General features: G+C 43.2%; 1 protein-coding gene across 1 annotated transcript in view; it reads right to left on the bottom strand.

Annotated features, from left to right (window-relative positions):
* PKHD1 (PKHD1 ciliary IPT domain containing fibrocystin/polyductin) overlaps positions 1-13,172 on the bottom strand; it is a 579,380-nt gene that overhangs the window by 466,158 nt on the left and 100,050 nt on the right. The window contains exon 33 of the mRNA XM_056130637.1: positions 8,255-8,474. Coding sequence (XP_055986612.1) covers positions 8,255-8,474 — 220 coding nt within the window. The remainder of the gene's footprint in view (positions 1-8,254; positions 8,475-13,172) is intronic.

The following is a 13,172-nucleotide window of genomic DNA, read 5'->3' on the forward strand; positions in this document are numbered from 1 at the left end:
TTCTCCAAATCTATGAGGAACCTTAGCAAACGGTTCTGCAGTCCCAACGTAACAAGTAATGCATAGTCAAAACTTCTCGTTCCAAAAATGGAAGCAAATGGGGGTGGGGGTGAGAGGGTCTGTCCCCCTTTTTCCTTTTCCTTCTTCCTGTTCTTACTCACACTTAGTGTTGGGGTGGGGTGGGGGGAGTGAATTGCCTGAATCCCCCCAGGGCAGATGGAGAAATTGGAAAACCCACACAACTGGCTAACTGGTCCCTAATTCCAACTGTGAAAAAATGAGCTCATTTAGGCTTTCAATTCCCTCTCCCCAGCTGATGGCAATGAGGCTCTGTTGCTAGCAGTGGAACATTAACTTAGTAAATTAATTAAACTTACTTAACAGCCCAGACTAAGGAGATTCGATATATGTGCCAGTTATACTACCAGCCAGTCACTTTAAAAGTCCTCTTGCTTTAAGGGGAGAAGCCAGACTGGCTTGAAAATGAAAAACAGCAGTGTAGCATTACAGAAAGTCTAAAAATATGCAGTGTGGAGGAGTTGAGGGCACAGATATGCAGGGCATTGTCCCCAACAGGTGTGAGATTTATTCACGAGTAATACCGGCTTTGGGCATTGTTTCAACTCAGTCAAAGATTATTAGTAATAATAATGCAACGGAATTTTACATGTTTCAACAGTTTCGTATGTGTGATCGCGTTTCAACTGGTAAATTTGGTAGAGGGCTAAACTTTATAAGGCAGAGGTCAGGGAATTTATATGAAGGCGAATACAAAGATGGACTCCTACAACAGTGCTCTCACTTTTGAGATGCTGCTCAAGCCTCAACGGCAAAGAGATTCCAGACCCCAAGGGAAGAGATCAGGAAGGGTGGTAGAAAGGGAGAAAGGCCACTGCTTCTGAAAATATAAATCAGGATAAACTTTTCCATTTTTTTTTTTTTGCTTTTTGGGTCACACCTGGCGATGCTCAGGGGTTACTCCTGGCTCATGCACTCAGGAACTGCTCCTGGCGGTGCTCAGGGGACCATATGGGGTGCTGGGAATCGAACCCGTGTCGGCCATGTTGGCTGCGTGCAAGGCAAACGCCCTACCCGTTGTGCTATCGCTCCGGTCCTAAACTTTTCAAATTTTAATTTTCAAATTGATTTTCAAATTGAGCCCTTGACATTGAACCTCTGACATTGAATCAATGTCAAATGGTGTCACTTATGATTGACTAAAAATCACGGGAACTACTACATCTCACATCTTACTTCATAATTGAGTATTCTCAGTTCCTGCCCACACTCTACCCACTGTCTTCTAGACCAGCATTTCTTTTTTTTTTTTTTCTTAACCAGGGCTCATGTGGACCCAAATGGTCTCCCAGAATATTTCAAGGAGGCCACAGGGGAAAAATCACATAAACAGGATGAAGGCACCTAACGGGTAAGTGGGGTCCTCCTAATGGGAGGACCACGGGAAAGAAACAAAGGCAGAAAAGAGATGGCACAGTTGGGAAAAGTTGAGAATTGCCGCTCTAGGCTTCTGTCTGGAGATCACCAATATTCCACATGTGCTCCCCAAAACTGATTACACGGTTTGGACCAAACACTGAACTTTGGATCCTCTTTGACTTGAGTCCTCCCTCCAATGTTGGCACAGAACATGGTGTTGGACTTGTATCCCACTTAATGAAGATGCTGGTGAACTCAGGATCTCACAGCAACAGTTTCCTGAGGATTTCACCACGCTCAACTGGTTTTCTGAGCCTCATGAGCATGTGGAGGTGAGATTTGGAGGCAGAGCAGTGAGAACTGAATCCCCAGACAGATAGTTCCCATCTTTCTGGCATGGTAAAGACATTACCCATGCGGAGTTTTGACTTCCGCATTTATCAAGTGAAGTTGCAATCATTATTCTATAGAGCTTTATAGGGAATCCTCCTTTTATAGATCTATTTAAGGAATCCAGGAAAACAAAGCCTACAAAAAACAACTCTGCTGAATCTGGTACACAGTAAGTGTCTAATAAAGGCAGCGCCCATTCCAGTGTTCGGTACTATGGTGTCCCTGGAATCATTGTTGCTATGTAAATGTGAGAATTTACATTCCTTGTAGCTCCATGTCTTCTGACATGGGTGCACTGCTGTGCTTAACTGCATTTTGAAGCCAGGGCTTGTAAGAGAGTTGCAAATCCATTTAGCAGAGCCATCATCCAGAGGGGCAACGGAGCCACAGGAAAAATACAGCATTTACTCCTGGAATGTCAGTTGTACTTGAAGTTCCAGAAAGAAATGGCAACGCAATTTCACTTTTAAATGAAACCGTAATTGTGAAGGATAAATATGAATATGCAGTGGACTAGAATGCAAAATGCACATGGACTTTTCAAAACAAAACAGCTGACTTCAAAGCCACTTGTGGCCAGCCATGAGGGTGTTGTTTGCGGCTAGAAACATTCTTTGTCTTTATTGCTTTAAGTGGGAGGTGGAAAAGTTGTGGCGGGAGGTGACGGGGGGACAGACTAGTCAAAGAAAACCCTGTTTTACTATCACCACTCACTTATTATCCATTAGCAAGGAAACAAGATGGGTTTAACCTTTAGGAATCACATTCACCTCCATTTCTAGAGGGTGCCAACCCCTAGAATGGGTAAGCTGGCCATTCTAGAGTGTTGGCAGGAGCCGTGCCAAGTTTCAGTGTCTCATTGAAATGACTGGTCTCAGTGTGGAAGCGCCCCTATTTCTCTTCTGAGGTGAATGAGGGCACCTTGGCCCAGGCCAGCGCTCTGTAACCTCTGCAGTGGCTCCTTAAGCCGATGCATGAGTAAGTTTTCTGCACTCGGCTCATGTGGCCTGGGAGAGACTTGGAACAGGACAGAAGAGCTGAATCCCTTCAGCCTTTCTGGGCTTTGGGCTCCCACCCTCCTAAGCACGCTTCTGCCCTGTCCTCACCAACCAAGGTCAAGATGAACTGGCATGTTTGCTCACCATCTTTTGCTTCGTCCCCTGCATGCCACTGTCTCTGCCCTCCGAGTCTTGCTTGCACAGGGGCAAAGCCCCTTTCTGTTAGCTTAGACTTTGCTCTCCAAAAGTTCTGATTCCTATTTCTTTTTGGATTTGTTCCTATTATCTCACTAGAGATTTTTTTTCCCAATAAAAAGCCATCAGGGACTGGAATGATAGCATAGCAGGTAGGGCGTTCACCTTGCACACAGCAGACCGGGGTTCAATCCCCAACATCCTATATGGTCCCCTGAGCACTACCAGGAGTAATTCCTGAGTGCATAACCAGGAGGAACCCATGGAGGAACCCATGAACATTGCCAGTGTGACCCAAAAAGCCAAAAAAAAAAAAAACGTACCATGATGGGAATTAGCAGAGACATGAGGATATCCAAAATTGGCCAACACTGGCAAAATTGCCAAATTTGTTAATAGTACTATCCCACATTTCCTTCCACAAGAATCCTTTGAATTTGGCAGTGCAGTTGGTCAGATTTAAGTAGACATGCATATGAATATAGAAAAATGCATAGCTTCAGACATAGCACACACAAATAATATTTTCAGGGAACATGGTTAAAAATATTGGGGTTCACAGGGTAGCATAGAGAGTTCTAGAACTTAAGATTCCTAGAGAGACTCCTAATACCTTGTCTTCTCTGGGACAAGGAATAAAAACACTTGTAGTCATTTCGTCTCCCTCACTAAGTCTAAAATTTTTCCTACGGCTCTGAAATCTTACTGAACTACACAGCTGTGTCCAGACTCCTAGATGAATGGTAAGTGCACCGCAAATCAGAAACCTGCAGTTCTCATACAGACACTGACAAGGCTGGACATTGAGTTTGGGAAGTTACTTAACAAAATCCAAACTCTCTTCTATGGCTTTCAGGGCCTATATTACGGCCCCAGGCTCATACGAAGTCACTCTCTTCCATATTCCTCTGCTCCTGCCCTCCCGGCTTTTTCTGGTTATTCAGAAAACTTCGTGTGTCCTTTTCATTCAATGTTCACTGCCCATGCCCCCCCACACATATACACACCTCTCGTGAAAGACAGTTCTTCTCTTTAACTCAGCATCATAAGAACTTCCTCATGGAAGCCTCCTCTGATCCTCTGGCCAGAGTTCTCATTATTTCCTATCATTTTATGGCTCTCTTCACAACATATGATCATTTTGTTTCTTCTCTGCCTCCCTTTTCTACCCAGAAATTCACTGATTCTGCTCTAAAGTCACCTGGAGTTCACCAGGACCTAGAATCCGATAGGCACTTGGGGTCAGAGAGAGAGCTCAATAGGATGAGCAAATGTATTGTACACAAGAGGCCTGGGTTTGATCCCTGTCACTGCATGGTCCCCTGAGCACCACTGGGAGGAACTTCTGAGCACAGAAGCAGGAGTAGCTCTCAACTCTGCAGGGCATTACCAAACCCCAATCCCCAAAGGACAGACACTCCGTAAAAATTGGAAGGATGGATGGGTAAATGGGTGAGTGGATTAATAGGATATGGCAAGATGGATAAATGGATAGATAGAAACACTGAGCATGTTTTTACCACAGATGTGCATATCTACCTCGCCAAATGAACACCAAATCCATAAAGAAGTGGTTGACAGGGGGCAGGCGGGAGGCGGAGAGGGGAATAAAGCATTTAACCAAAATTGGTTCATGGCAAAGACAGTGGTCTCTAGGTTCATGATATTTTTAGTAGCTAGTATTGAAAGAGAAATATATATATTTATATAAATATAAATATATATTTTATATGAATATAAGTATATATTTATATGAATATAAATATATAAATATAAATAAATATTTATATAAATATAAATTTATATTTATATAAATATAAATGTATATAAATATATATATGTCCGACAAGCTACTGAGAGTATCCTGCCCACACAGCAGCCCCGCAAGCTCCCTGTGGCATATTCGATATGCCAAAAACAGTAACAATAACAGGTTTCATTCCCCTGAGCCTGAAAGAGCCTTGTTGGGAAAGACAAGTAAGGAGAGGTCAGGGCTGGGACGAATGGAGACGTTACTGGCGCCTGCTTGAGTAAATCGATGAACAATGGGATGACAGCGATACAGTATTGAAAGAACCAAGGTAAATCATTAGGCACAAGATCTGATTAACGGCCCTAGTTTAATCTATGTTTTCTTGTTATCATATGCTTATCAGAAAAAAATATAACTGTAAGATACAGTATTATCAGTACTCCAACCACCTACAAATAGAACTATTGATGTTCTTGAACACATAATCTGATTCTGCTTTACTAATCACAGAATATGTATGTGTACATTATATACAACACTGTAGCTAAACTGATTGTTTTATGCCTACACATTCACTTCCCACTTTAGTGTAAACATCCTCCTTTTTGGTTAAATATTCTATCTTTAAATCATCATTGTTTAAAAAAATGTTCATTGTCATTTGAATGTATAATATTACTAAAAAATCTTAATTTTTGCTAAACCAAATTTTTCTTGTTTCATACTCAAAACTTCAAAGAACACTCTTCTTTTTAAAAAATGGTGCATACTTCCGACAAGCTTCTAAACTAAAATCCAGGAGATGAAATTACTGGGTCAAAGAGTATGGAGAGGGCCAGAGCAATAGTACAGCGGGGAGGGCACACGGCCGACCCGGGTTCGATCCCCAGCATACCATACAGTCCCCCGAGCACCATCAGGAGTAATTCCTGAGTGCAAAGCCAGGAGTAGGCCGTGAGCCTTACTAAGTGTGACTCAATAAGAAAAAAATAATTAAGAGAATAAAAAGTGTTTTTTTTCCTCTTTGTTTTCGGGGGGTCACACCTGGGGATGAACAGGGGTTACTCCTGGTTTTACACTCAGGAATTATTCCTAGCGGTGCTCAGGGGACCAGATGGAATGCTGGGACTTGAACCCGGGTCAGCCGCATGCAAGGCAAACACCTTACCCGCTGTACTATCACTTCAGCCCCGAGAATTACAAGTTTCTTAACGAACAATGCCAACTGTCTTCAAAGACAGGACTGACTCCTCTTGTTGGCTTTGGCTCTCTCACACAACCAACAGTAAGTAAAACTTAGTTGAAATCATAGATTGCTCATTTTAACTCCTTCTCAAGAAATCACCATGCCTGTTGTGTGTGTGGTCTCATAGTTTGCAAAAGTACTGAAGTGTTTTTTTTTTCTGGGGGGGGAGTGTCACACCCAGCATTGCACAGGGGTTACTCCTGGCTCATGCACTCGGGAATTACTCCTGGCGGTGCCCAGGGGACCATATGAGATGCTGGGGGTCGAACCCAGGTCGGCCTCATGCAAGGCAAACACCCTACCCACTATGCTATTGCTCCAGCTCCCTAATTGGTTCTTTTCCAGTCCCAGAACACTGTCCCATCAATTCCTTCTTCAAGATCACCTCTACTTCTGCTAACTGTGGTGTCCAGGCAGTTCAGAACACTTTTCCACACTCTATCCATAGATAGTAAGAGGCTTGGTAGTCCCCCTCCGCCCCCCGCTTTCTTCTAAGAAGCAAATTCCTTGGGTTTCTAAAAGGTCAGCCGAAGTCAGCTGGCAGCCGAAGACCTCCAGAACCAGCCACAACCATGCTGAGACCACTCTCCACACACATGAAGGTACCCGCAGAAGAACAAAGGCATGCGGGTCCTGGGGCTGAGATCTCCAAGCCTGCTCAGATCAGGGCTGAGCATCCTCCACCCAGATCCTCCATCTTCCAGTAGGCAGGGGTCACACCCACCAACTGGCCTCCTGGTGTAATCAGGGGTAATTTATAGTCTGTGGGTCTCGGCCGTGTAATCCCATCAACGGCTGAGACCCAGAGACTATAAAACCCAGCTCCCGGAAGACATCTTATTATCTCATTCTTACTTTGGACAACCTGGCAGGCTACCGAATGTAACCTGCCCACACGGCAGAGTCTGGCAAACTCCCCGTGGCGTACCCAATATGCCAAATACCAGTAACAATGATGGGTCTCATTCTCCTAACCTTGAAAGAGCCTTGAATATGGCACTTTTTAAAATCTCAGGGCTAGGATGAAGGAGATGTTACTGGTGCCTGCTCGAGGCAATTGACGAACAACAGGATGATCGTGATCGTGATCTAAAAAGTCATTCTGGAAATGAAGCTCAAAGCCTGCCTTTCTGTGGAGCCAGGAACAGCGAACATGGACTTCTGGGTGTCCAGTCCAACTTCTTGGATGTCTGTTCAGTCCCACTTGATATTTACCTAAGGAGAACCTGCAGAAGCCCATTTCCTCTGTGCCCCGCTACAAGAGTTGCCGTGCCCTTCGGCAAGACAGCTAGCTGAGGATGCTACCCTTCCTCCAGAAGCCCTAGGCAAACCCCTGGTGGCAAAGGCATCCTAAAACGCAGTGTCTCAAGACATCAAACAGGCAGGCTGACACGAAGAAAGCTGCTTATCTCTTTCATTCTGGGTAATTAGTCTTGTTGAGTTTATTTTTAATGGGAAAATAGGCCTTCATTAAATAATCAGATGCAACCACTCTATCGAGATAAGCAATAAAAAATGCGGCACCACGCTACAACATCACACGGCAGCGGACAAGAACTAAATGTGGAAATTAAGGCCCAGAAGAGTTAAGGACATGCTCCCAAAGCTTTCTTTGTTTGTTTTGTTTTTATTTGTTTGCTTGCTTGTTTTATTCGAAAGGAGATTTTTACCTGGGAGGTTGTGCTATTTGTTTGCTTTTTAAGCCAAAAAAAAAAAAAAATCCCACATAAGCTTGTGGCTTCCAAATCCTAGATCTACAGTAATTCCGCAGTGCCATCCCGTCCCACCCCGCCTCCACCACACTCCTTCTTTTGAATAAACATTGTACAATCTGCTGGATTTCTCTGTGACTTTTTTTCATACTTGTGAATCTGTTTGGAAAGAAAAGAAAAAGGAAAGGGGAAAAGAGCCTTCTGTTTTTCATAATGTCTAATCTTTCTCCCCATTGGCATTCACCAGATGTTGCTTTGGATCGGAAGATAAATATTAAAATCTAAGCAAGAACAAAGTGAGCTGTTTACTGGGCAGATTTTTCAGATGTTCTCTTGAACACTTGAAAAGACAGGAGATGCTTTGATATGCAGCCTGGCTGGAATCCACAATGGAATGGTCCCTTCAGTGAATGCTCTGGGGGCCCCGGGGCCCCAGGCAGAGCCCACAGTTCCTGATGGCTGCCTAAGTCTCCTGCTCCTGCATTTGTGTGGAGGCTGGGGTGAGAGAAGACAGAATTACCTGATGAAGAGTCCTGAGAACATCGGCGAGACCGACTCTGTCCAGCGAGCTGTAGCAAAGAAGCGCTGGGAACTTCCTTCACAGACGTAGAGGTAGGACCAAGATTCTGACAGCGTGCTGGTCCCCAAGGCGACGGTTAAATCACATTGCACAAAGGTTGGGGAGGGATTTTCACAGTCTTCCTCCCCCAGCTTCAGGTCACACAGGAAAGCCAAGGAAACTGCAGGGAAAGTGCCCATGAGGTTATATAACAACATAGGAGCGACCTAAAGTTCCCATAGGGTTACATAAGTGCCATTCATCATTACCCCTTAACCAAGAAGAAAAGGAAGCTACCCTTCACTCTCCCAGAAAAGAAAGGGTCATAGAACCATGTATGTGGAATGCAGGCAAATGACTGTAGCACTGTCCTCCCGTTGTTCATCGATTTGCTCCAGCGGGCACCGGTAACGTCTCCATCGTGAGACTTGTTGTTACTGTTTGTGGCATATCAAATACACCAGGGGGAGTTTTCCAGGCTCTGCCGTGTGGATGAGATACTCTCAGTAGCTTTCCAAGCTCTCAGAGAGGGACAGAGGAATCGAACCCGGGTTGGCTGCATGCAAGGCAAACGCCCTACCCGCTGTGCTATCACTCCAGCCAGGCAAATAACATGATGGCAAAATCTATATCATTGAAATGGAAGAAATAGATTGGGAATCTACCAGCCAAGAGACAGTCTAAAAGCAATCCCATTCTGCACAAATCCACATGCCCCATCACCACGGCCACCCCTAGCTCCTCATTCTCTGAAAGAACTACACGCTTCGTTTTTCATTGGTTTTTCCACATGGGTTTGTATTCCTAAATAAAAGATTGTTGAAACGGACCCGTGTGAAAATTTCTCACGGGACATCATGTCCTCCTTGGACCTGTGGTTTTTTTTTAATTAGTTTTTCTGTTCTCAGGTGAATCTTCTCTGCATATAGTAGCTATTTCCACATTTTTACTGCTGCTCAATATTACGTTACGTGAACTAAGCATAAAGGATGTATCTGTCCTCTTTTCCATGGATGTTGGGTATTTTCCAGTTCCTTGCTACTATAAACATGCACAGAATTTTCTCTGGGTAAGCAGTTTTCTATCTTTTTTACACCTGCAGAGTGGCGCTGATCCACACCGTTGAAAACCACTGTTCTAGGGAATGTGCCTTAAAGAAAATTGCCTTTTCCAATTTACTGCATAGCACCGTCTCGATTTCATACTGACTATGGCATTTCACTTTCCCATCTGCTGTATTTATGAATCCCTGTTACTCCACAAACTTGACAACACTTGATTTTATCAAATTCTTAATTTGGGCCAGAACAATGCATATACTATGAAATTTCACTTAGCCTTAATCTGCGTGTTTTTTTTTTTGATAGAAAAGTTGATTTATGGTGATGTTTCAGCAGCTTATTTATTTGGCTGATTTTTTTTTAATTTTATTTTTAATAGTGAGACATCATGAGGTACAGTTGTAGACTTACACATTTTTGTGCTTGGGTTTCAATTATACAATGATCGAATACCCATCCCTCCACCAGTGCCCATTTCCCACCACCACGGATCCCAGTATCCCTCCCACCCCCCATCCCCCCATCCCACCTTGCCTCTGTGGCAGGGCATTCCCTTTTGTTCTCTCTCTCCTTTTGGGTGCTGTGGTTTGCAAAAGAGGCATTGAGTGGCAGTCGTGTTCGGTCTAGAGTCTACTTTCAGCATGCTTCTCCCATCCTGGGAGGATCCTCCCAACACCCTTTATTTGGTGCTCCCTTCTCTATCTGAGCTCCCTTTTCCCCTAGCATGTGTGGTTGGCCTCCAAGCCATGGAGTAAAATTCCTGGTACTAATCTGCATATTCATCCTTTATTAGGTACAACCATTTTTTTTTCTGCTTTTTGGGTCACATCCAGCGATGCTCAGGGGTTACTCCTGGCTTATGCACTCAGAAATTACTCCTGCTGGTGCTCACGGGACCATATGGAATGCTGGGAATCGAACCCGGGTTGGCCGCATGCAAGGCAAACGCCCTACCTGCTGTGCTATCGCTCCAGCCGCAGGTGCAATCATTTTTATATGTTCACTAATATCTCAATTTTCCTCTTCAATTAAATTGCTTCTGCTTCTTGCTCTCTTTTCTATTGGAGTGTCTGACTTTTTCTTATTGATTTGTGCTCTTTATCTGTTCTGAATACTAATCCCACAGAACTTGGATGGCTAGCAAATACAGCTCCATATTTATAACTGTCATTCTGGTTTTTTTTTTTGTGGTTGTTGTTTTGGGGGCCACGTTCAGCAGTGCTCAGGGCTTATTCCTGGCTCCGAGCTCAGGGATATATCCTGGCATGGCTCAGGGGACCGGATGTGGTCCTGGAGAGTGAACCTGGGTCAGCCAGGTAGAAGGACAGTGCCCTGCCCTCTGTACTATCTCTCCAGCCCCCCATTTTTAACCTTTTTTTATGAAATTTCTTAATTAGCATAAATTCCCTTTATCATGCAATTGTAACTCTTAGCATTTCTTAAAGAAGAAAAGCAATTATGTGAAGCTCTTTGACCCATAGGCCATTTCATTTCTTTCTGGGCCATGAAGTACAATATACAAGACCATCAACAAAGTGGATGGAAAATAACCTTTAACAGGAAGAGGATCAAACCTGCACAGGAGATGCCTTTGGAGTGGCGGTTTGAAAATTTCAATAAAATAAGGAAGGAGAAAGAACAATTTCTCTGGCCTTCTGTTAGCTGCTCTGTAGCAAAAGGCATCGAGAACTGTAGACTGAACTCTAAGTGGCCCTACCTACATCCCGTGGTTAGTGTTTTTAGATCACAAACAAATATTACTGTTTTCGTTACATTCCAAAATGCTCCACGGCATGGTAGTCTGTAAAGTGTTCAGATGAATTGTGGCAATTAAGGTGTCTGATAACAGAACTGTGATACAGATAGACAAAACAGGAGAATTTTCTAGTTAGTCAGCCCTAAGGCAAATAAAAACAGGCCCAACACCTATGAAATAATGAACCTGCTATGAGCAATTGGGTGAATACAAATTGACAAATGGATTATGAAAAGTACCCAGGGCTGGGAATCAGAATCCACGGGTTTGATTCAAGATTCTGCCACAAAAAAAAAAAAAAAACCTGCATGTCCTTAAGCATTTTGGCTTTCAGGGCTGCATGCAAAAGTTCACGAAAAATGTCATGTGGTATATAATTAAGGTATAAATGCAAGAAATCTGAAGATCAACTTTCTTACTGATTTTATAAACATAGAGTGTTTGTTTCACCTAAAAAGATGTTTTAGCCACCCATCCTATGAACAAAATAAAATGCTTCTTTGGGAGAAATCCAAACCTAGGAAGTGGTAACGATAAATGACACCAAATGTCGCAAAAGAACTTTTGTAGAGCTGACTTAACTGACTCCCTCACTGACAAAGAGAAAACACCTTAAGCACTGAGACTTTAGAACAAGCGAAATAATAGTTAGGAAGGTTGGGAGTTTCTCTAACCTCGCTTGTACTCTGGAATGGGAACCATCACTCTTGCTTTTGTACAAAGTCAACCTAAGAAACAAAACCCAAAGCAAAACCAGCGTTTGAAAGGGACCTTGAAAAATAAGAGAATCTTAACAGAAATAAGCAAAAGACTGAATGAAAAGAGTAAGGCAGTAAACCACAGAAGTAAAAAGGAAAATAAATAAATATATGTGTGTGTGTGTGTGTGTGTGTGAGTAAAACATGTAGCTGCATATAACTCCGTCTCTGTCTCTGGTCTCTGTCTCTGTCTCTGTCTCTCTCTCTCTCTCTCTCTCTCTCTCTCTCTCTCTCTCTCTCTCTCACACACACACACACACACACACAGACATACACACACACATACACAGAGATATACACACTCCATGGTATAAGAGCAGGCAACCAAAAAAGACCAGCAAGGCAGAGTAGTCATTTTTAAAGCCTGAGATCAACTGACAGACGGGCACCTCACAAGGCTATCCAATGGGTTCTAAATGGGGTCTACCTGAAAAACTACATTTGAAAAACTACAATCATATACTCAAACTTGATGGCCAGTTCCAGATTTTGATAGAATCCTTAAATCTCATACTGAATCTATAAAAAAATAACCAGTTCAATTAGATATCATTGAGGACTTGAGGTTGTGAATGTAAAAAATCTGAGGGCTACAGGAGGAGAGAGAGAACAGGGGGGAATGCCCTGCCACAGTGGCAGGGGGGGATGGGGGGATGGGAGGATGGGGGGGAGGGATATTATCCTGGTGGTGGAAAATGGGCACTGGTGGAGGGATGGGTATTTGATCGTGGTATGACCGAGATCCAAGCACAAAATTTGTAAATCTACAACTGTACCTCATGTTGTTTCACTAATAAAAAAAAAAAAAAAAAAAATCTGAGGGCTAGAATAAAAATGTCCAAACTGTTACTTGTTGGACAGAAATCAGTAGCTCCCCCCGCCCCAAATTGACATTTTTAACAAATGCTATTCCTGCTCTGGTGGCAACAACAATCAAATTATATTCTCAACAGTTCTTAGTTATAATATCATAAAAACCACGATGTGAGAAGGAATGGGATTGTTTGACTTGTCCAAAGGACTGCCCATTGACAGATTGAAAAGGACAGAGGAGACGTGGTTCAGCACAGCCTGGGTTACATCCTGCCTGAGCTTAATGCCTGACATAGAAAACAGAATTCTTTTTGAAGGAGTGCAGTGGCATCTAAATTTAGCGAAAAAAGTAAATTTATCTAAGAATGGTAACTCCGAAGCACTGGGAAGGGTTGCTGTTAAGAAATTATTCTCTTAATATAATTTTCAACGATTCATTAAATTAGTTATATGAAATCCTATGTGAGAGTGGGAACTACTATTAGTAAGTT

Source organism: Sorex fumeus, unplaced genomic scaffold (genome assembly GCF_029834395.1).
Source record: "Sorex fumeus unplaced genomic scaffold, SorFum_2.1 ptg000080l, whole genome shotgun sequence".
NCBI lineage: Eukaryota > Metazoa > Chordata > Mammalia > Eulipotyphla > Soricidae > Sorex > Sorex fumeus.